This window comes from Podarcis cretensis (genome assembly GCF_951804945.1).
Source record: "Podarcis cretensis genome assembly, chromosome: 1".
NCBI lineage: Eukaryota > Metazoa > Chordata > Lepidosauria > Squamata > Lacertidae > Podarcis > Podarcis cretensis.
The window spans coordinates 9,984,522-10,005,425 of NC_137170.1; the positions used below are offsets into that span (position 1 = coordinate 9,984,522).

General features: G+C 43.8%; 1 protein-coding gene across 1 annotated transcript in view; it reads left to right on the plus strand.

Moving 5' to 3' along the window:
- PRKCH (protein kinase C eta) overlaps positions 1 to 20,904 on the plus strand; it is a 112,769-nt gene that overhangs the window by 38,487 nt on the left and 53,378 nt on the right. Inside the window, exons 3-7 of the mRNA XM_079994357.1 lie at positions 9,161 to 9,311; positions 11,504 to 11,538; positions 13,274 to 13,362; positions 14,038 to 14,167; positions 17,073 to 17,200. Of these exons, the coding sequence (XP_079850483.1) occupies positions 9,161 to 9,311; positions 11,504 to 11,538; positions 13,274 to 13,362; positions 14,038 to 14,167; positions 17,073 to 17,200 (533 nt within the window). The remainder of the gene's footprint in view (positions 1 to 9,160; positions 9,312 to 11,503; positions 11,539 to 13,273; positions 13,363 to 14,037; positions 14,168 to 17,072; positions 17,201 to 20,904) is intronic.

Below are 20,904 nucleotides of genomic sequence, written 5' to 3' on the forward strand. Positions count from 1 at the left end.
GTTCCAAAAAAGAGGCAGGCAGGTTGCTGTGCTGGCAGGCATCTGAGACATCGTTGTGTTATGTCTTCAGTGGTCGGTGTTGCCTGGGCTTGGGTCTGGACCAAGGAATCTGAGCTCCTGTGTCCTGATTCATTCCATGATGTCCAATCACAGAACATTTCAGGATTTGGTTCTCTGCCATTGGCCCTTAAACTCTGAGTCATGATTCGCAGCTTGGAAGTTTAGACAGCCAATCACGCTGGGAGTGGGAGTGGTCCAGGCTTTCACAAATGTATATAAGCAGTTGCTTTGTCCCTGTTGTTCAGTTACGTAAAGTGGTGCCTCGCAAGACAAAATTAATTCGTTCTGTGAATTTTTTTGCCTTGCGAATTTTTCGTCTTGCGAAGCACGGATTCCCTGGGTATTAACGGTTTTGAGAAAAAGGAAACAAACTCGCAGGACGTTTTCATCTTGCGAAGCAAGCCCATAGGGAAATTCGTCTTGCGAAGCAACTCCAAAAACGAAAAACTCTTTCGTCTTACGAGTTTTTTGTCTTACGAGGCATTCGTCTTGCGAGGTACCACTGTACTTCAATCAATGTTCTTGCTGTTATCACTGTGTCTTGCCTTGTGGGAACCCACCTACACTTCAGTTGTTAGAGATGTTCAGGCATCTTGTGAGAAATAAGGGACTATTGCTCCGATAAGAGACTATTACTCCGAGGAGTTGATGCTTTTGAATTATGGTGCTGGAGGAGACTCTTGGGAGTCCCATGGACTGCAAGAAGATCGGGCCTAAACATTCTGAAGGAAATCAGCCCTGAGTGCTCACTGGAAGGACAGATCCTGAAGCTGAGGCTCCAATACTTTGGCCACCTCATGAGAAGAGAAGACTCCCTGGAAAAAACCCTGATGTTAGGAAAGATGGAGGGCACAAGGAGAAGGGGACGACAGAGGACGAGATGGTTGGACAGTGTTCTCGAAGCTACCAGCATGAGTTTGACCAAACTGCGGGAGGCAGTGGAAGACAGGAGTGCCTGGCGTGCTCTGGTCCAGGGGGTCACGAAGAGTCGGACACGACTAAACGACAAAACAACAACAACATTCCGATAAACTTTGGCCTGCTAGGCTTTGCCAAATGCACTTGTTCTGAATATGGACTGGGTAGGGAATATTCCTGCTTCCCTTCCTCTGTGTAGGAGTCAAGGTGGGAGAGGGCAGTGATAGAAGCACCTGAGAACCAGAGGAACCTGTGTTGCATCCTAGTTGCCCAAGGGGCGTGTGGAAATCACAGGTAATCCATCTAAGGTATGCTGCTGGACCACCTTGGGCTACACCTGCTTAGGAATTTGCCTCCTTCGGGAAAACCCGGATGCCGCAGGAAGGAAGAGGAGGGCTGGTGTGAGTCAGGAGGAAAGCTCTGCCATTTTCCGATGAAGTATAAAGCCTACTTTGTCGTCGCTGAGGAAAATGGTCAAGCTCTTTGGCTGAAAACCAATGGGTTTGTGTGTGTATATGTGTGTGTGTGTGTGTGCGCGCGCGCCCTTCAGTTCTGGGACACAGGGAGGCATGTAGGCAGCATTGACACGACAGTTTGCTCCATTTTCACGACATGTTGCGATTTCCACACTATATTTGAGCTTGCACACAATGTCAAAGCCTCTTCTACAACTATCGTGTAATACAGGGGTCAACAAACTTTTTCAGCAGAGGGCCGGCCCACTGTCCCTCAGACCTTGTGGGGGGCCGGACTATATTTTTTTTTGGGGGGGGGATGAACGAATTCCTATGCCCTACAAGTAACCCAGACACATCCTACTCATGTAAAAACACGCTGATTCCCGGACCGTCTGTGGGCCAGATTTAGAAGACGATTGGGCCGGATCCAGTCCCCGGGCCTTAGTTTGCTTATCCATGGTGTAATATGATGGAACTGTTGTGGAATGTAGCACATTTTTATTACTCATTTCCATATTATATTTTTCATATTACATTTTCGGCAGTGGCTCCCCGTTTGTGGAATGCTCTCCCTGGGGAGAAAATGTTTCTCTTCATCTGATTGACATCCCAATGGCGTTTTAAAATGTGTTGTGGAAGGGGGGAATATTGGTTAGCTTCTGTTCCTATATTTGTTATGCATTTTGTGTTTTTCATATTGTCATTTTATGTCATGATCCACCCTGAGATCTATGGGCACAGGGCAGTATTTAAATAAATAAATAAATAAATAAATAAATAAATAAATAAATAAATTTGAAAACAGATCTCCCCCCCCCCCCAAAGGAAATAACATGGAAATGAGCGTTAAACTTGGACCAATATTCCACTAGAGTTCCAAAAGAGGCTTTTGCGTTGTGTGAAAGCTCAACTATAATGTGGAACTTAACAGGTAGATATATTGGGAGTGGAATGTTGAACAATCTCCGGACTGGGCAAGGCATATGCGTCCCAAGACTTTGCAGAAGTCGGCTGTTAGCCCCAGTGGACCAAAAGCAGGTGTGCAGTTGGAACCAAGCATGGATCGAGAACTAAAGTAGCAATTCAAATGCAGACTCATTGGCAGAGTTCTCATGTGCAAAAAGACAAGACCTAATAACACAGTTTTGTTTTGTTTTTTAAACACATGCACCTTGCAATACATTTCCATGTATGTACTGTCATTCTTCTTCTTTTTTGGCAATCACATGTAGCCAAGTAAGATTGTCTTCCATGAACACAGTCTTAACAGTGAGTCCGTAAATGACCAATTCTGGATCCACACATCTTTCCACAGTGGGGACACAGGTTTCCAGGTGGGAGTTGATCACGGTGAGGGTTTGCCAAGCGTGCCTTCCTCTTAGCACATTTCTCCCTTGTGTTCTGAGTTTGAGTGTCTTCAAACCCCATGACAACTTTGGTAGAAGCTGTTCTCCAAGTGGAGCACTCTCAGGCCAGTGTTTCCCAGTTGTCGGTGTTTATACTACATTTTTAAAAAGATTTTCCTTGAGAGAGTCATTAAGCCTCTTTTGTTGACCACCAGCATTACGCTTTCCATTTTTAAGTTCAGAATAGAGTAGTTGCTTTGGAAGACGATAATCAGCCATCCACACAACATGACGAAGTTAATGCTGAAGAATTGTTGCTTCGACACTGGTGATCTTTGCTTCTTCCAGTACACTGGCATTAGTTCGCCGGTCTTCCCAAGTGACGTGTAAATTTTTTTGGAGACACCATTGATGGAATCTTTCAAGGAGTTGGAGATGGTGTTTATAAGTGATCCACATTTCACAAGCATACAGTAAGGGTACTGCCAGTTCTTCACCTTAGGCAGCTCCTGGGTGAGATGCAGTCAGATGCAAGTAAATACTGTCATTGCACAAGCAGAGTCACACAGGTTGACCTGGAAATCCTGTATAGTTCTTCTGGGTCAGGAGAACTCAATGGCTGGCCCGAGTGGGTAGGGGTGTTCCAGAGCTTTGGAACAAACACTTGATGCTCCAACCAGTAGGACTGGTGGCTCACCACTCAGGTGAGTGGCACACAGGTGTGCAGGCTCCTAGTCCTGTGGGTTTTCAGCTATTCCAGATACATCTGCAGTTAAGATTGTGAGCGATCAGTTTGATCTTGAACTTTCAGTTGTTTATTTGAAAGGCTGTCATGGGACAGTCCTCTGTTAAGTTCACCGTCTCTCCCACCATGGCGAGAGGCCTTATTTCTATCAGAATTGTGCCCATTGTTTCCAAATTTGCATATCAATTAGCACAAGCAAATACTATGCAAAAGTATTCTCTTTTAGCTTTCTTGGGTAATACAAAAGTGTCAACTCTACTTAATCTTAGGCCTTCTGGCAAAAGGAGTAAAATTTCAAGACGAGGGCTCAGAAGCAAGGGGGTGAGGGATGAATACCGTATTTCTCGCTCCATAAGGCACACCTACTTTTTTTTTGGGGGGGGAATTCAAGAAAAAAAAAATTATTTAAAGGGAGCGCTGAGCAGAGCCTGTATGCATCCCAGGCTCTGCTCAGCGCTCCCTTTCATGAGCCGCATGGAGTGTGTGTGCAGCGCTTGCAGGCTTTTCCCTGAGGAGGGAGAAGCACAGCCCGTCACTGACAGGCTCCCCTTCTCCCTCCTCGGGGAACAGCCCCCAAGAGCCACACACACACTCTGCACAGCTCTTTAAAGGGAGCATGGCTCTTGGGGGCTTTTGCAGGAGGTGGGGGAAGTGAGAGAGCCTCGCTCTGTCCCTTCCCCCACCTCCCGCAAAAGCCAGGGATAGCTGCGCGAAGCCTCCCCAGGGCTTGTGGGGCTGGTGGTGGGGGAAGCCCGGCTTTTCCCCACCCGCAGCCCCAAAGAGCAGGTTGGGGAGCAGCAGAAAGGCTGCGCGCAGCCTTCCCGCTGCTCCCAGAGCTTGTGGGGCTGGCGGGGGATGCCTGGGTCCCCCCCCCCAGCCCCAGGGACCACACATTCACTCCATAAGACGCACAGATATTTCCCCTTAGATTTTAAGAGGGGGAAAAGTGCGTCTTATGGAGCGAAAAATACTGTATATTTTGTCATTCAGCCACTCCATCCATCCCATGATATTCACTGGGCTTCAGTCCTGGAGCACTAGGCATTACCATGAACTTCCTCTGATGTGTCTCCTATCCCACCAGGCTCCACCCTATGAATTTCTAGGTACCACCTCTTAGCTCTCAAGCTCCACCTGCTGTGTCTAAAGGTGTGAGTCTTAGAAGACCAGGCTACTCTAAAGCATGTGTCTCTCTCACCTGCTTATCAGATCCTGCTCTGTCTAAGGCTACAGAGAATGAGTGTTATGGAAATGCAAGGGGAATGAAGAGGACATCTGTAAGTGCAGCCAATTTTAATTCCAAACTTATTTCCAAATTTCCCAAATAATTAACCTTCTTCCTTTAGGGCAGCCTTTCTCAGCCTGTGGGTCCGCAGATGTTGTTGAACTACAACTCCCATCACCCCTAGCTAGCAAGGCCGGAGCTCAGGGATGATGGGAGTTGTAGTCCAACAACATCTGGGGACCCACAGGTTGAGAACCACTGCTTTAGGGGAAACTTCACTATATGTAAATCAGGAGGTCATTAGCAGTCTAGACAAATGGAGGGAGGGAAAGAGAGAGAGAGAGAGAGAGAGAGAGAGAGAGAGAGAGAGAGAAGCTTTTCCATGAATATCAGTCAGAATGGGCTTTACAATAAAAATAACTGTGTGGGGGTGTCTTTGTTTGTTATTTTGGTATATAGTTTTAGGTTGTAAAACAACCTGTGATCTTCTGATGAAGGGTGGTATAGATTTCACACACACACACACACACACACACACACACACAGTGCTGTTTTTCCAGTATACCTGAAGGAGCGTCTCCACCTCCATCGTTCTGCCCGGACGCTGAGGTCCAGTGCCAAGGGCCTTCTGGCGGTTCCCTCATTGCGAGAAGCAAAGCTACAGGGAACCAGGCAGAGGGCCTTCTCGGTAGTGGCGCCCGCCCTGTGGAACGCCCTTCCAGCAGATGTCAAAGCAATAAATAACTACCTGACATTCAGAAGACATCTGAAGGCAGCCCTGTTCAGGGAAGTTTTTAATCTGTGATATTTTAGTGTATTTTTGGTTTTTATGGAAGCTGCCCAGAGTGGCTGGGGAGGCCCAGCCAGATGGGCGGGGTACAAATAATAAATTATTATTATTATTATTATTATTATTATTATTATTATTATTATTATATTTAAAAAATGTTTAGGGGTACTCGTCATGTTGTGTGGATGCCTGATTATCTTCTTCCAAAGCAACTACTCTATTCCGAACTTAAAAATGGAAAGCATAATGCTGGTGGTCCACAAAAGAAGTTTAAAGACTCTCTCAAGGCAAATCTTTAAAAAATGTAGTATAAACACCGACAGCTAGGAAACACTGGCCTGTGAGCACTCCAGTTGGAGAACAGCCTTTACCAAAGGTGTCATGGGCTTTGAAGACACTCAAACTCAGGGGGAAAGGGGGAAAGGTGCTAAGAGGAAGACAAGCTTGGCAAATCCATACTGTGATCACCTCCCGCCTGGAAACCTATGTCCCCACTATGGAAGGATGTATGGATCCAGAATTGGCCTCCGCAGTCACGTATAGACACACTGTTAAGTCCGTGTTTGTGGAAGACAATCTTCCTGTATGTCACAACAGCACGAAGACTACTCCTCACACAGAGATGGAAACAACAGGATATTCCGACAATTGAAGAATGGCAACAGAAATTATTGGAGTATATGGAAATAGTAAGGCTAACTAGAAGAATCTGACAGCAGGACGATGAGAAATTCCAAAAATAATGATCTAAATCTATGGTATAAGAGAAAACTGTACATAAATAAAGACACTCACAGGACTGAAATAAAACTCATAATGTTTATTGTAATCATTTGGTTAGACCGTAAGATGTAATGCTGTAATATAAGAAGGATTGTATGTTTAAAGTGGGGCACGGGTGGCGTGTGGTCTAAACCACAGAGCCTAGGGCTTGCTGATCAGAAGGTTGGCGGTTCGAATCCCCGTGACGGGGTGAGCTCCCATTGTTCGGTCCCAGCTCCTGCCCACCTAGCAGTTCGAAAGCACATCAAAGTGCAAGTAGATAAATAGGTACTGCTCTGGCAGGAAGGTAAACGGCGTTTCCGTGCGCTGCTCTGGTTCACCAGAAGCGGCTTAGTCATGCTGGCCACATGACCCAGAAGCTGTCTGCGGACAAACGTCGGCTCCCTCGGCTTATAGAGCGAGTTGAGCGCCGCAACCCCAGAGTTGTCCGTGACTGGACCTAACGGTCAGGGGTACCTTTACCTTTATGTTTAAAGTATAACACAAAACTTATTAAGGAATTATAGACATTTATAGAATGTATATATAGTAAACACGCTTAAGTAAGAGCAATATAGAGATGCCAGAAGAGGGGTGGAGGGAAGTTAATTCAGATAAGATATAGATTTTAAGGAGAATAATATTGTTAAGCTGTATTGTGTTTAAGATATTTGGGGGGGGGGAATCAATAAAAATCATGGAGAGAAAAAAGAAGAAGGAGAAGATGGAATGGATCATTGACATCAATGGACTTGAGTAATTTGATTTCATTGGGTCTACTCTGGGTAGGACTTAGCTGGATACAACCAATGATTGCTAAATTTGCATCTATGCGTAGAAATCAGCATATGCAACTCTGAGTGCTTTCCTTGCTTTCTTTGGCAATACATAAGTGGCCACCCTAGACAAACAGATGTCTGTCTAAATTCTTCAGTGTGCAAGAATCCAGTTCCCAAGCCCTTTCCTGATGTGTGATGTCCGAGTGTGATTTGCAAATAGCTACCTGGCTTTTTCCTTGGCCAGTCATGGAGCAGAATGACAGGCAAGTGCGTGTAAAGGCACTTATAAGAGCCGTGTGTCAGTGTGGAAACAGGAAGTTTGCGATGTTCAGCTTTAAAAATAGCCATTCTGAAGAACTGGAAGAAATTAATAGCAGGTTTTGGAACCCATCATTCAATGCCTTAACACTCCTCTTGGTGTCTCTGAGAACACTGGGGGTTTTTTCTACTCATATACAAATTTAATCAGTTAATCATCTTGAAACTCAGCTAATCTGGTGGTAGCCTTAATATAGTGTTATGTGCACCTCACTTCGCCAAGATTTCAGGGGTGCGGTGCTTCCAAAGATTTGATTTCCTTTGGAAGGAGGTCACCGGGGGCTTCCTGGTGTTTGGCAATGTTTGCATGTATTTACAAATATACAGGTTGAATATAGCTGGAGGCACACAGCTTAAAGACTGCAATACATCTTCCCCAATCCAACGTGTTGCCCAGATGTTGCTTTCTGGCCCAACTGGTGGAGGTTAATGGGAGGTGGCCTCTGCCAACAACATCTGGAAGGCCACAGTTTCCATACAGTATAGTACGATTGCATCTTGTGATGGGGGAGGTATATTCCGGGGATGGTGTGTATACGCAAAAAGTGTATACTCGAATCTGGAACTGCCCTTGCGCGAGCATCCTTATCTTCTGGTACGCTGCTCTCGCAAGCTCTTGCAGGGGTGTCTAAGTTCACGCATGGTCTCCTGAGAGCATCCCGGAGCCTGCTAAGCAAGGTGGTCAACAGGGTGGAGAGCTTAAAAGCTCTTTCCGCTTGGGGGGGAAACCTGGCACAAAAAGAGCTTTTAGGTTCTCTGCAGTTAATCTGCACGATTTCAGCCGGCCGGCATCCAACTGCACAAGGTTGAAAGTTGAGTGCTCATATGATGTGATCACACTGCAGCAATTCAGGCAGAGTTTCGAGACATGAGAAAAGGATCTGCAAGCAAAAAAGAAAGGATAGGGACCATATGATCCCAGAAGTGGAGATCCAGGGTTTCAGAAGGCGATTTGCTGGCTGATGGAGCAGAGAGAATGAGGGGGAGGAGAGGAGATAAGGAGGAGCAAGGAATGAAGGTGCTTAAAGATACAGTGGTAACTCAGGTTAAGAACTTAATTCGTTCTGGAGGTCCGTTCTTAACCTGAAACTGTTCTTAACCTGAGGTACCACTTTAGCTAATGGGGCCTGCCGCTGCTGCCGTGCCCCGCCCCACGATTTCTGTTCTCACCCTGAAGCAAAGTTCTTAACCCGAGGTACTATTTCTGGGTTAGCGGAGTCTGTAACCTGAAGCATCTGTAACCTGAAGCGCCTGTAACCCGAGTGAAATATATCTGGAGTCGAGAGTGGATTTCATACTCTTTATTCAGCTCATAGTGGTGAGGAGGAATGGAAGTTCCCCAACAATATCTGCTTTATATGCATTATTTACACAATGGGCGGCACGTGATTGGCTAATTCCGGGATTCTCCTGTAGGCCAATCAGGTTGTGGATTCACTTGCACCTGGAGCTGGATTGGGTGGCTCCTGCAGACCAATCATACTGCTGCATTGTTCTAGGACCAATCAGACTGCTGCATTCTGAATCCTATTGCTCTAGGACCAATCAGACTGCTGCATTTTGGATCCTATTGTTCCAGGACCAATCAGACTGCTGCATTTTGGATCCTGTTCAACTCAGTACACAACACAGAGGTACCACTGTTGTTTTGAGATAACTTGTGGTTGAAAATTAAAGGAAAAGAGTGGCAAATAACTAAGAACTAGTACTGATACACATTTGCTTCCCTGTTTTGTCTCCTTTACCTTTTTACACGCAGGAACTCTCCAGAGGGACAGAATATTTAAGAACTTCACCCGGAAGCGCCAACGGGCCATGCGGCGGCGAGTCCACCAAGTCAACGGGCACAAGTTTATGGCTACCTATTTGCGGCAACCCACGTACTGCTCGCACTGCCGGGAATTTATCTGGTGAGAGAGAGGCTTCGAAATGGAGAGTCTTCCCATTGTCTCTTGCTAATCCCTTCGCTAGGAACAGCCCTACCTGCAACAATTTCTCTCCACAGATCAAAGAGAAGGGACCACAACAGAGGCACAAAGTGCAGCTCTCTGACCTAAGATAGGGGTGGAAAAGATAGTCAGAGCCATCATGTCTGCTTATGGAAATTTGCAGGCAGCCCGTAGAATATCCAGGTGGATTGGCCTGATTTGGACTGTCTGAAACATCTGTGCCAAAACGCAGCCATCGTTGGAAATTTGTGCTTCTCCAAATTTGGTTCTTCAGTCAAGTAACATGTTCAAAACTGCATATAGAAGGGTAAAGAGTTGTATCCAACTGATATGGAGTAGGCCCATTGAAATGAACCGACAGTTGTGTCCATTAATGTCCAGTGGTCCTCTATGAGTAGGATGCACTTTGGATTCAACTTGAAGCATGCATAAGAATGCATATATTATTAGTGAAAACAACATACCGAAATGTTCAAGGCCTTCTTGGTAGTGGCACCTGCCCTGTGGAACACCTTCCTGTCAGATTTCAAGGAAATAAACAGCTGTCTGACTTTTAGAAGACATCTGAAGGCAGCCCTGTTTAGGGAAGTTTTTAATGCTTGATGTCTTATTGTGTTTTGAATATTCTATTGGGAGCCGCCTAGAGTGGCTGGAGAAACCCAGCCAGAAGGGCGGGGTATAAATAATAAATTGTTATTATTATTATAGTCCAACCCCCTGAAATGCAGGAAACTTTTGCCCAACATGGGGCTTGAACCCATAGCCCTGAGCTTAAGAGCCTCACACTCTACCAGCAGAGTTATAATTTCCCTTTAATGGCCTATCATAGTCTGGCTTATGTTTTGACACTTGCTGGAGTGCTTTTGCCTACCAGGGATGGATTCTTTCTTCTTTATTGAAAGATGATATATGAAAGTTAGAGAAAGTTAGGTGAAAAGATAAAATTATAAGTGCACAGGGTAACATCCATATACAATACAAAAATAACATCCATATACAATACAAAAAAAAAAACCCAACCTTATAAGCATTAGAAGTTGTTGTAAACAAAATCTGCCCTTATTCCCTTATGGGGGACACAAGAGCCCTTATAAGTTCTCCATCGGTTGAGGAAAGGACAGAGGCCAACCAAAGAATATTGAGAAGCAAAGCAGTTAGTAAGCCTGATTTTTATTGAACTGTTGCAACAGGGTGCCCCCTTCACACGCAGGAGAAGGAGAACCCAGAACAAAGGTGTGCCTGCCCTTATATAGACATTTTAAATTGCCTGCCCTGGAGCAAGACCACCCCCAGAAACATCATACCTACATCACAGAAAAGACGGTCTACAACAGAAATTTGAATGTTGTTGTTTTTCCTGTCTGCCAGGTTATCTGATAATGCCTTATCTGATTACCTTTCCTAGTAGTCTGGCCATTCCTTTGAGATGATAATCACTTAATTCCCGAGACAATGGGAAGATTCCCCCACCCCCTCCCTCCTTGCAGAGAAAACATTTGGTCAGTTTTGGGAGTCAAAATGGTTTCAGGACTGTCGTCCTGTGCTGCTCCAGACATGTGGTTTATATATTTATATATGTATGTGTTTGCTTGTTACATTTATGAACATTTATTATATATATATGAGACCTTAATTTTTTTTATTACAAAGTTAACCTACATCTAACCCAATACAGTGTTTATAAAAACAGATTTTTGATCTGTGATCATTCCTCTTGCTTGCCTGTATCGGAGTGAAGAGGAGCAAGGCAGATGAATCCATTGATCTTTAAATTGCTAAGAGGTGCCTCTGCCTGATATATTGACTCCCATGGGGGAGTCAGCTTTGAACCAAGAGAGTATAAAAATAGCGAGCCTTCTTTAAATGTATGGGTTTGGGTTTTTTTACATATGCGAGAGAAGCCTATGAACCTGCTATGTCTGTCCAGGGAGGGATGGGGAGCAAAAAGGATCTGCCGTGATTGCGTCAGTCTGCTCTGACTCTGCTCAAGGCGAGGTGGGAAAGGTCTCCAAAAGAGCTGTTTTTACATTTGCATTGTAAACTGTGTCACTGCTGCTTTCCCAGCCACTGTGTTGCTGTGTACAAACCTGACCTGATTTTGGCTCTCTTATCTGATCCTGAGTCATGCGCTTTCTTTGTTTTGTCTCCAACAGGGGAGTATTTGGAAAGCAAGGATACCAGTGCCAAGGTAGCGTGACTCGTCTGTCTCTCACCAAAATGCACACGCCACAAATTGGCCTTTTTCTTTTTCTTTTCTTTTAAATAATATTTATTAAAATTTCAATAAGAGAAAGGTTAGAAAAATGATAAAAACAAAAAACAAAAAATACAAATTCCAGAAAAAATAAAAACAGTTAAAAATAAATCCCTCTTTCTATATCTTACAATTCATTTACTTATTTTCATGACTTCCTCACACCTCCCTTTTTTGTATTCCAGTTCAGATAGTTAATTCAGCAAATCCTTACCCTTTTTGTTTTATCGTAGTTCTTTATCTTCACATATTATAACTTTATATTTTCATCTAATATCAATCCATTTTTACATATTCCTATTTAACCTTATTACTAAAACCGCTTCGTTTCATTCCAACATCATTTTAACATTCAATAATTTTACAGTGTTTCTGTAAATAATCTTTAAATTTCTTCCAATCTTCTTCCACCAACTTTTCTCCCTGGTCTCAGATTCTGCCAGTCATTTCCGCCAATTCCATATAGTCCATTACCTTCATCTGCCATTCTTCCAGGATGGGTAGATCTTGTGTCTTCCAATAGTTTGCAACAAATTGGCCTTTTTCTATTGCCGCACAGACCCCGTTAAAATGAATGGGAGATATACGCAAGGCTGGTTCTTGGTGAATCAGGCCCATGCTGAAGTTTAGGCTGAGGTTATGCCTATCTCTGGGTGTGCTGGTAGACAACATTAGTCATACCAGCTAAGGCCATTTTGATCTGAAAGGGTCCATTCAGAGTCCATATGACGCAGATGGATATCGCCAAATAATTTCTCTGCCTCTCTGTTGATACAAAATAAAAATAAAAAATTCCTTCCAGTAGCACCAAGTTTGTTATTGGTATGAGCTTTCGTATTTGAAGAAGCGTGCATGCACACGAAAGCTCATACCAATAACAAACTTAGTTGGTCTCTAAGGTGCTACTGGAAGGAATTTTGTTTGTTTGTTTCGACTATGGCAGACCAACACGGCTACCTACCTGTAACTATCTCTGTTGATAGTTATATTGGTTGCAATTGATGGTCAGTCTATTCTGGAGAAGTCCTGTCTGTCACTTCTTGTCACCCCATGTGGTGGACAATGAACCTATGGAACTCCTTGCCACAAGATGTAGTTAGTGGCAACTTAGAGGGCCTTTGTGGGGGGGTGGAAAAGGGGAAGGATTAGACAAATTGATGGAACATAGACCTGTCATCAGCTATGAATGTTGCAATTGCCTTGATATTTGTAGTTTGTAGTTTGCTCCTGTAGTTAACAGCAGCTTGGGAGATTTCATAGAATCTTAGAATTGTAGAGTTGGAAGGGACCAAGAGGGTCATCTAGTTCAATCTCCCGCAACACATGAATCTTTTGCCCAACGTGGGGCTCAAACCCACAACCCTGAGATTAACAGTCTGATGCTCTACCGACAGAGCTAGGGTGCTGTTAGGGGGATCAGCACAGGGGCAAATGGTTAAGACCACCCTTTCCTCCTGTGCTTTGACTCCAGTCCAACACCTACCCACCACCTCCACAGCTCCTTTGAGAACAAGTTAAAAATGTTGGTGCTTCCATTTTCCAGGGCAAATAAGAGATGTTGACCCTGATATATGTAATACCTGCATTGGGCTTCCCCGTGATTCTTGTCGATCTCACCTTCCTGTTCTGTTTCAACCCTTTTCCCCCCACGCCTGGGTCTGTTTTCCAGTTTGCACGTGTGTCGTGCACAAGCGCTGCCACCATCTCATTGTCACGGCCTGCACCTGCCAGAACAATAGTCACAAGGTGAACACAAAGGTAAAGACACAGTTACACATTTGGGGTTCTGTAGCTTATTGCAATGTAATTTATTCACCTCTCTGTCGATCCGCCTGTTTCTATACAGCAACACACTTCGTTTAATGCATTTTCGGGCTGTGGGTTTGCCTGTGTACTTGGTGCCAGGATCTGTTGGTTTTGTGAGATACAAGATGGATGGGTGCACCCTGCTGAGATGGAGTAACTTCATCCTATGTTCCTATGCCACTTCCACCTTCGTCCTGGAGCCGAACACAACCTCCTTAGGTCCATTCACTTCAGTGGGTTTAATCCTCTGACTTATGCCAAGTCCAACCTTTGGCCCATTTAGCAGAAATCTCCTTCGTACCAGCTCATGACGGATGCCGCATCTTGTTTGTCCCCCAGTTTCTTTCCCTACCTGTGAAATGGGCGTAATAGTTGTCCGCATCACAAGGTTGGAGTTAAGACTTTAAAGACAGCCAGTCCATAAAAAATAAAGGCTTGCTAAGCAATGAAGTTAGAAAAGCATTGCATTGTTCCTGCAAGGCAATGGAAGGTGTAACCCTCCATTGGCTATTAATGGTATTTTTTTGCTGGGTGGGAGGGAGAGGAGGATATTCTTGTGTGTGTTTTTACTTGATTTCCCACCTCCCAAACAAACCAGCCATTCCTCTATTGCTGCTACCTCCTCAGATTTCTGAGCAGAGATTTGGAATCAACATCCCTCACAAATTCCGGATCCACAATTACAAAGTGCCCACCTTCTGCGACCACTGCGGGTCTTTGCTTTGGGGCATCATGAGGCAAGGTCTACAGTGCAAAAGTAAGAATTCGTATTACTTTCTCACTTGTTGTTTTGCAAAAGGCCAACAGCCCCTTATATGATGGTTTGGATTTCCCTGTTTGCGAGGGAAAGCCGTTGAACATTCATTCAAGTTTCTACTTCCCCCTAGCAATGAAAAGTCCCTAGTCAGAGCTTCCTAGAGTTTGGTTTCTTTTGGATGCGAGAGCACCAGAGACTTACGGTGTCTTTGTAATAATTGTTTCATTTGTAATTATACAAGCTGAGCATGTGGGAAGGGCTGTGGCTCAATGGTATAGAACAGGTTCAATCCTGGGCCTTTCCAGGTGGGGTTGGGAATATCTCCTGCTTGAAACCTTGGAGAACCGCTGCCAGTCAGTGTAGACAATACTAAGTTAGAAGGACCAATTGGTCTGACTCTGAACTAGGCAGCCTCTTCTGCTCCTATCTAAATCAATCTTCAGGACCATGAGGGCTGGAATCGTATTATAATTAAGGGAGGTCCCATAGTGTCAAGAGCAAGTGGACAGTAAATCACACTGTGCGAATTAGAGTTAACTCTTTATTAGCAAGAACACAATCTGCACAGACTTGGCTGAGTGTCAGGGCTAATGAGCACAGCAACTCATCCCTGAGAGGGCTTGCCCCATGGATCAGTTGCTGAGACTGAAAGTCCCTGCCTCCCCACAACTGTTAATAATAATAATAATAATAATAATAATAATAATAATAATTTATTTATACCCCACCCATCTGGTTGGGTTTCCAACAGAATATTAAAATACAATAGTCTATTAAACATTAAAAGCTTCTATAAACAGGGCTGCCTTCAGATGTCTTCTAAAAGTCTGGTAGTTGTTTTTCTCTTTGACATCTGATGGGAGAGCATTCCATAGGGCTGGTGCCACTACCGAGAAGGCCCTCTGCCTGGTTCCCTGTAACCTCACTTCTCACAGTGAGGGAACTGCCAGAAGGCCCTCGGAGCTGGACCTCAGTGTCCGGGCTGAATGATGGGGTGGAGACGCTCCTTCAGGTATACTGGACCGAGGACGTTTAGGGCTTTAAAAGTCAGCACCAACACTTTGAATGGTACTTGGAAACGTACTGGGAGCCAGTGTAGGTCTTTCAAGACCGGTGTTATATGGTCTCGGTGGCTGCTCCCAGTCACCAGTCTAGCTGCCCCATTCTAGATTAGTTGTAGTTTCCGGGTCACGTTCAAAGGTAGCCCCACATAGAGCGCATTGCAGTGGTCCAAGCGGGAGATAACCAGAGCATGCACCACTCTGGCGAGACAGTCTGAAGGCAGGTAGGGTCTCATCCTGCGTACCAGATGGAGCTGATAAACAGCTGCCCTGGACACAGAATTGACCTGTGCCTCCATGGACAGATGTGAGTCCAGAATGACTCCCAGTCTGCGCACCTGGTCCTTCAGGGGCACAGTTGCCCCATTCAGGACCAGGGAGTCCTCCACATCTGCCCGCCTCCTGTCCCCCCAAAACAATACTTCTGTCTTGTCAGGATTCATCCTCAATCTGTTAGCCGCCATCCATCCTCCAACCGCCTCCAATTTGATTTGCATGCAGAAGGTCCTAAATTAAATTGCCGGCAACTCTGAAGCAGGCCTGTGTCTGAAACCCTGGAGAGATGCTGCCAGTCAGTGTGTGCACTACTGAGCTAAATAGACCAATGGCACACAGCCGAGCTCCTTCTCAAAGCCCAGGAAGTGCTTACCAGGGGGTAGGAGGTCTCTAGGATGCTGCCAAAGCCTTGTGCCTCCTTCCCCAAGTCAGGCGCCTTGTTTACCTGGCTGGTAGACAGCTGCCCTGGACACAGAATTGACCTGTGCCTCCATGGACAGACTCTCCCCGCTCACTAAGCCTTGTTGCCTCTCCAGCTTCCAACACCTCCTCCTCCCCGTCTTCTCCTTCTTCTCCCTCTGACCACTCACCATCCCACCACCAATCCCTGGGCTCCGGGCTTTCTTCTCTTGGAGGTTCTTCAGCTGGTTCCACCTAGCATTCCTCTGCATCCAACCAGTCCATGAGGCGTAGCTCAGTAGCAGGGCATCAACTTTGCATGCAGAAAATTCCAGGTTCAGTTCCTGGCATCTCCCAATAGGACTGGGATTGTCAGCTGTCTGAGACCCTGGAGAGATGTTGCCAGGTCAATGTTGGCCATATTGAAGTAGACAGACCAATAGTCTGGTTCGGAACAAGGCGGTTTCCTCTGTTCCTATGAAACATCATCTTTCAGTATGGGGAACCAGAAGAAAACCTTATAGTAGGTTTTTTTAAAAAAATATCCATCGGCCAAGAGTAAGCACCTGCACTGGAGCAAATGAGACCCTCACATTTGTCCTTTATAAGGTGGGGTTCGTGTCCCTTGTTTGAAACCTGGAGAGCCAGTCACAGCCGACAGTGCTGAGTTAGCTGGGCCAGTATTCCGATTCCAGATAAGGCAACTTCCTTTATGTTCCCCAGGGGTTTGCAATCTGTCTCTCAACTCACCTCAGTTTGAAATTAGGTAAGAGAGACAGGCAGACAGGCAAATTCAGGTTCTCATAACTGGCTGACAATGAGAAGTCTTCAATCAGCTTTGGCTGATTAACAACCTATATCCTTTCAAATGTGCTTGGGGGGGGGGAGGGTGTTGGTTTGTTTTGCTCTTATTCTTGTTTTTATTATGTATTTTATGTTTTCATCTTGTATTTTTATGCTGTGAACTGCCCCGAGATCTTCGGATGAATACGAATTAATACGAATTTAATAAATCACATAACATAAACAGAGATGTCCCAGGCAGATGCCATTGCCCTTCTGCCATTCTAATTCAGTTTTATGGAAATACTACCTTGTGCATTGCTCAGTGCATTGATTCTGCCCCCTCTCACTCTTTGCCCCATTTCTTTCTTTTGTCCCTCTTTCAGTATGCAAAATGAATGTACATATTCGTTGCGAAGCCAACGTAGCACCGAACTGCGGCGTGAACGCTGCAGAGCTGGCCAAGACGCTGGCGTGTATGGGCTTGCAACCAGGAAACATTTCTCCAAATGGGGTAAGGCTTTGTTTATCCCTTCTCTCTGGCCCTCCCCTCTTCTCCACGTCAGGAGCTCAAATCGAATCCCACAGCACAGAGGAGCACACAGGCCAGATGAACAGTCACTCGTTGGGTTGCTTTTTCTAAAGAGCTGCCCCACCTTCTAGCACAAGAAGTGGGGGACCTGTGGCTCCAAAGGTGTCCTTGGGATACAGTTCCCAAGAGCCTAAGCCAGCATGTCAAGGATGATGGGAGCCAGAGTCCAAAACTCCAAGGCACCAGGTTGGCAGAGGCTGATGGCAAAACCTAGACGGTGTTCAAAACAGCTAGTGAAAAACGATTAGAATCATGTTGTTGTTTAGTCGTTTAGTCATGTCCGGCTCTTCGTGACCCCATGGACCAGAGTACGCCAAGCACTCCTGTCTTCCACTGCCTCCCACAGTTTGGTCAAACTCATGCTGGTAGCTTCGAGAACAGTGTCCAACCATCTCGTCCTCCATCATCCCCTTCTCCTTGTGCCCTCCATCTTTCCCAACATCAGGGTCTTTTCCAGGGAGTCTTCTCTTCTCATGAGGTGGCCAAAGTATTGAGCCTAGGCTTCAGGATCTGTCCTTCCAGTGAGCACTCAGGGCTGATTTCCTTAAGAATGGATAGGTTTGATCTTCTTGCAGTCCATGGGACTCTCAAGAGTCTCCTCCAGCACCATAATTCAAAAGCATCAATTCTTTGGTGATCCGCCTTCTTTATGGTCCAACTCTCATTTCCATACAACACAATAAAACCCAGGGGAGCAGAAAAGACTATTTATGTATGCTGTGTGGGTGTTATTGGCCCAAAGATGGAAAGAAGATAAAGTCCCTACCCGAGAAGAAGGGCAGATCAAGTTGATGGACTATGCCGAAATGGCTAAAATGTCTGGAAGAATCAGAAATCATGAAGTCCAAAAATTTAATAAGGATTGGGGAAAATGTATAACTTATATTAAAGACCATTGTAAATTCGTTAGTAGGATTGGAGTAACACTTATAGTTTAGTGGTGAATTTTGGACACAATAAATCATCATAAAATATAGATGCAGGAGGAAATGATTAATAATAGGACCCACAAAGGGTAGGAGTGAAGTCCAAGAGATTCCTTGCAGTCTTCTTTTTATGTTGCATGATGGATACGTGACTGTAAAATTTTAATCTGGAAAACCAAATAAATATATTTATTTTTAAAAAGAATCATACAACACAACAACACTTTAAAATAATGCCACACTAAAATATATAATAGCAGGCTTGATAATCCCACCACAGAGCCTTGTTTTTAGAAGTATTTTTTTTTTGTGGCGGGGGGAGAGATATGGGTGCCCCCTTTGCCTGAAGGGGCAGCAAGGTTTTCTTTTGGAGGAGTTAAAGAGCAAACAAAGAGGGAAATTTTTGGCCACCTTTCGTATTAATTTCTTTTATATATATAATATATATATAATTTTTATTCAGTTTTTTCCAATATAAAATTTATACAATTCATACATCTTTTTTATATCCATTCTCTTTTTTGACTTCCCTCAACTTGGCTGATACTCCTTCCCTTCTTAATTTCTTACACATTTCTAAAACCTTACTTCTATTATTTTTATAAATTAAATCTTATTTTACTCATATTCTAACATTTCTTTTTACAGAGCTTCATTAAAGCTTACAAGTGTTATTTGATTATCACTTAATTTATGCATATACTCTGTAAACTTTTCCCAGTCTTCTATAAATCTTTGGTCTCGTCGATTTCGGATCCTTCCCGTCAGTCTATCAAGTTCTGCAAAGTCCGTAATCTTCAATCTCCATTCTTCCAATGTAGGTAGCTCCTCTTGCTTCCATTTCTGAGCCATCAATATTTTTGCTGCAGTCACTGCATATAAAAATAGCTTCCTTTCTTTCTTATTTATCTCATTCCCTGTAATACAAAGTAAAAACGCTTCTGGTTTCTTAACAAAAGTGTACTTAAACATTTTCTTCAATTCGTTATATATCATTTCCAAAAAGCTTTTTACTTTCTTACACTCCCACCACATATGATAGAATGTACCCTCTTTCTCTTTACATTTCCAACATTTGTTACATCCTTTATACATCCTTGCTAATTTCACTGGTGTTACATACCATCTATACATCATTTTTCATCACATTTTCTTTTATTGTTGTACATGCAGTGAATCTTAAACCTTCTTTCCATAATTTCTCCCAATCTTCCATTTGTATATTATATCCAAAATCTTTGGCCCATTCAATCATAACCGATTTTACCTCTTCATCTTTTGTTTTCCATTCTAATAATATCTTATACATTTTAGCCACTCTTTATCCTCAAAACCTCTTAGTTTTAGATCTTTTTTAAACATTTCATTAATTTGAAAATAATGCAGTCAATCATTAACATGTTCCTTAACTTCTTCAAACGACTTCAACCTCCATTTGCCTTCTGTTTTTATTATTAGATTCTGGTATGTTGCCCACCCCCCTTTCATATTGATTTTTTTCACACTCTGTGCCTCTAGTGGTGACAACCAATACGGAGTTTTTACTTCCAACAAGTTTTTATACTTTTCCCAAACCTCTATCAAAGACCTTCTTATGGTGTGGTTTTCGAAACCTTTATGTACTCGCTTTTTTCATACCATAAATAAGCATGCCACCCAAATCTATTATCAAAATCTTCTAGATCTAGCAGATCAGTGTTTTCTAATTTCATCCATTCCTTCAACCAGCATAGGCAAGATGCTTCATAATATAATTTCAGGTCTGGCAGGGCGAAGCCTCCTCTTTCTTTTAAATCAGCCAGTAACTTAAACTTTATTCTCGGCTTCTTACCCTGCCATATAAACCTTGAAATTTCTCTTTGCCAATTTTTAAAGATAGCTGCCCCCCTGATTACTGGAACAGTTTGAAATAAAAATAACATCTTTGGTAGCACATTCATTTTTTTATTGCAATTCTTCCCCAAAATGAGAATTTCATTCTTTCCCACACCTCTAAGTCTTTTTTAATCTTACTCCAAGTTGGTATGTAGTTATTCTGATACAAATCAATACTTCTGGGGGTTAACCAAACTCCTAAATATTTAACTTTCTTTACCACTTCTATTTCTAATTGTTGCTGCACTTTATCGGTGGTTTCTCGATCCATATTTTTACAAAACATTTTTGTCTTTTTCTTATTCAAAATAAATCCCGCCAATTGGCCAAAGTGTTCTATTTCATTCAAAACTTCTGTTACAGTATTTGTCGAATTTTCTAAAGTTAGTACCAAGTCATCGGCAAAGGCCTTAACCTTATATTGTTTACTTCCTACCGTTATCCCTTTTATCTGTTCATTGCCTCTTATTGCTCTTAGAAGGACTTCCAGTACCGTGATGAATAACAAATTCCGCTCTCTTCTCAATTTGAACCGCAAAACTGTTTTTAACTTAGAGTGTATTAGCCCGGCGGCCCTACCTCTAATCAAAAAGAAGCTACAGCAACTTGACTTCTCTAGCACAGCTTCCCATGCAAGAGGGCCGTGTTCAGGCTTAGCCCTAGCTATTCCACCCCCTGAAGGGATCCCTCTATACTGCTTCACAATTCCTTCAGAGGCTAAGCGAAGGGCCTTTACCTGTGCTCGTCTCAACTGTTTTCCTACAGCAGTTCTGTCGGGTCGTTACTCCAGAGTTTCCATCGCAAATAGAACATGCACCTGCAATG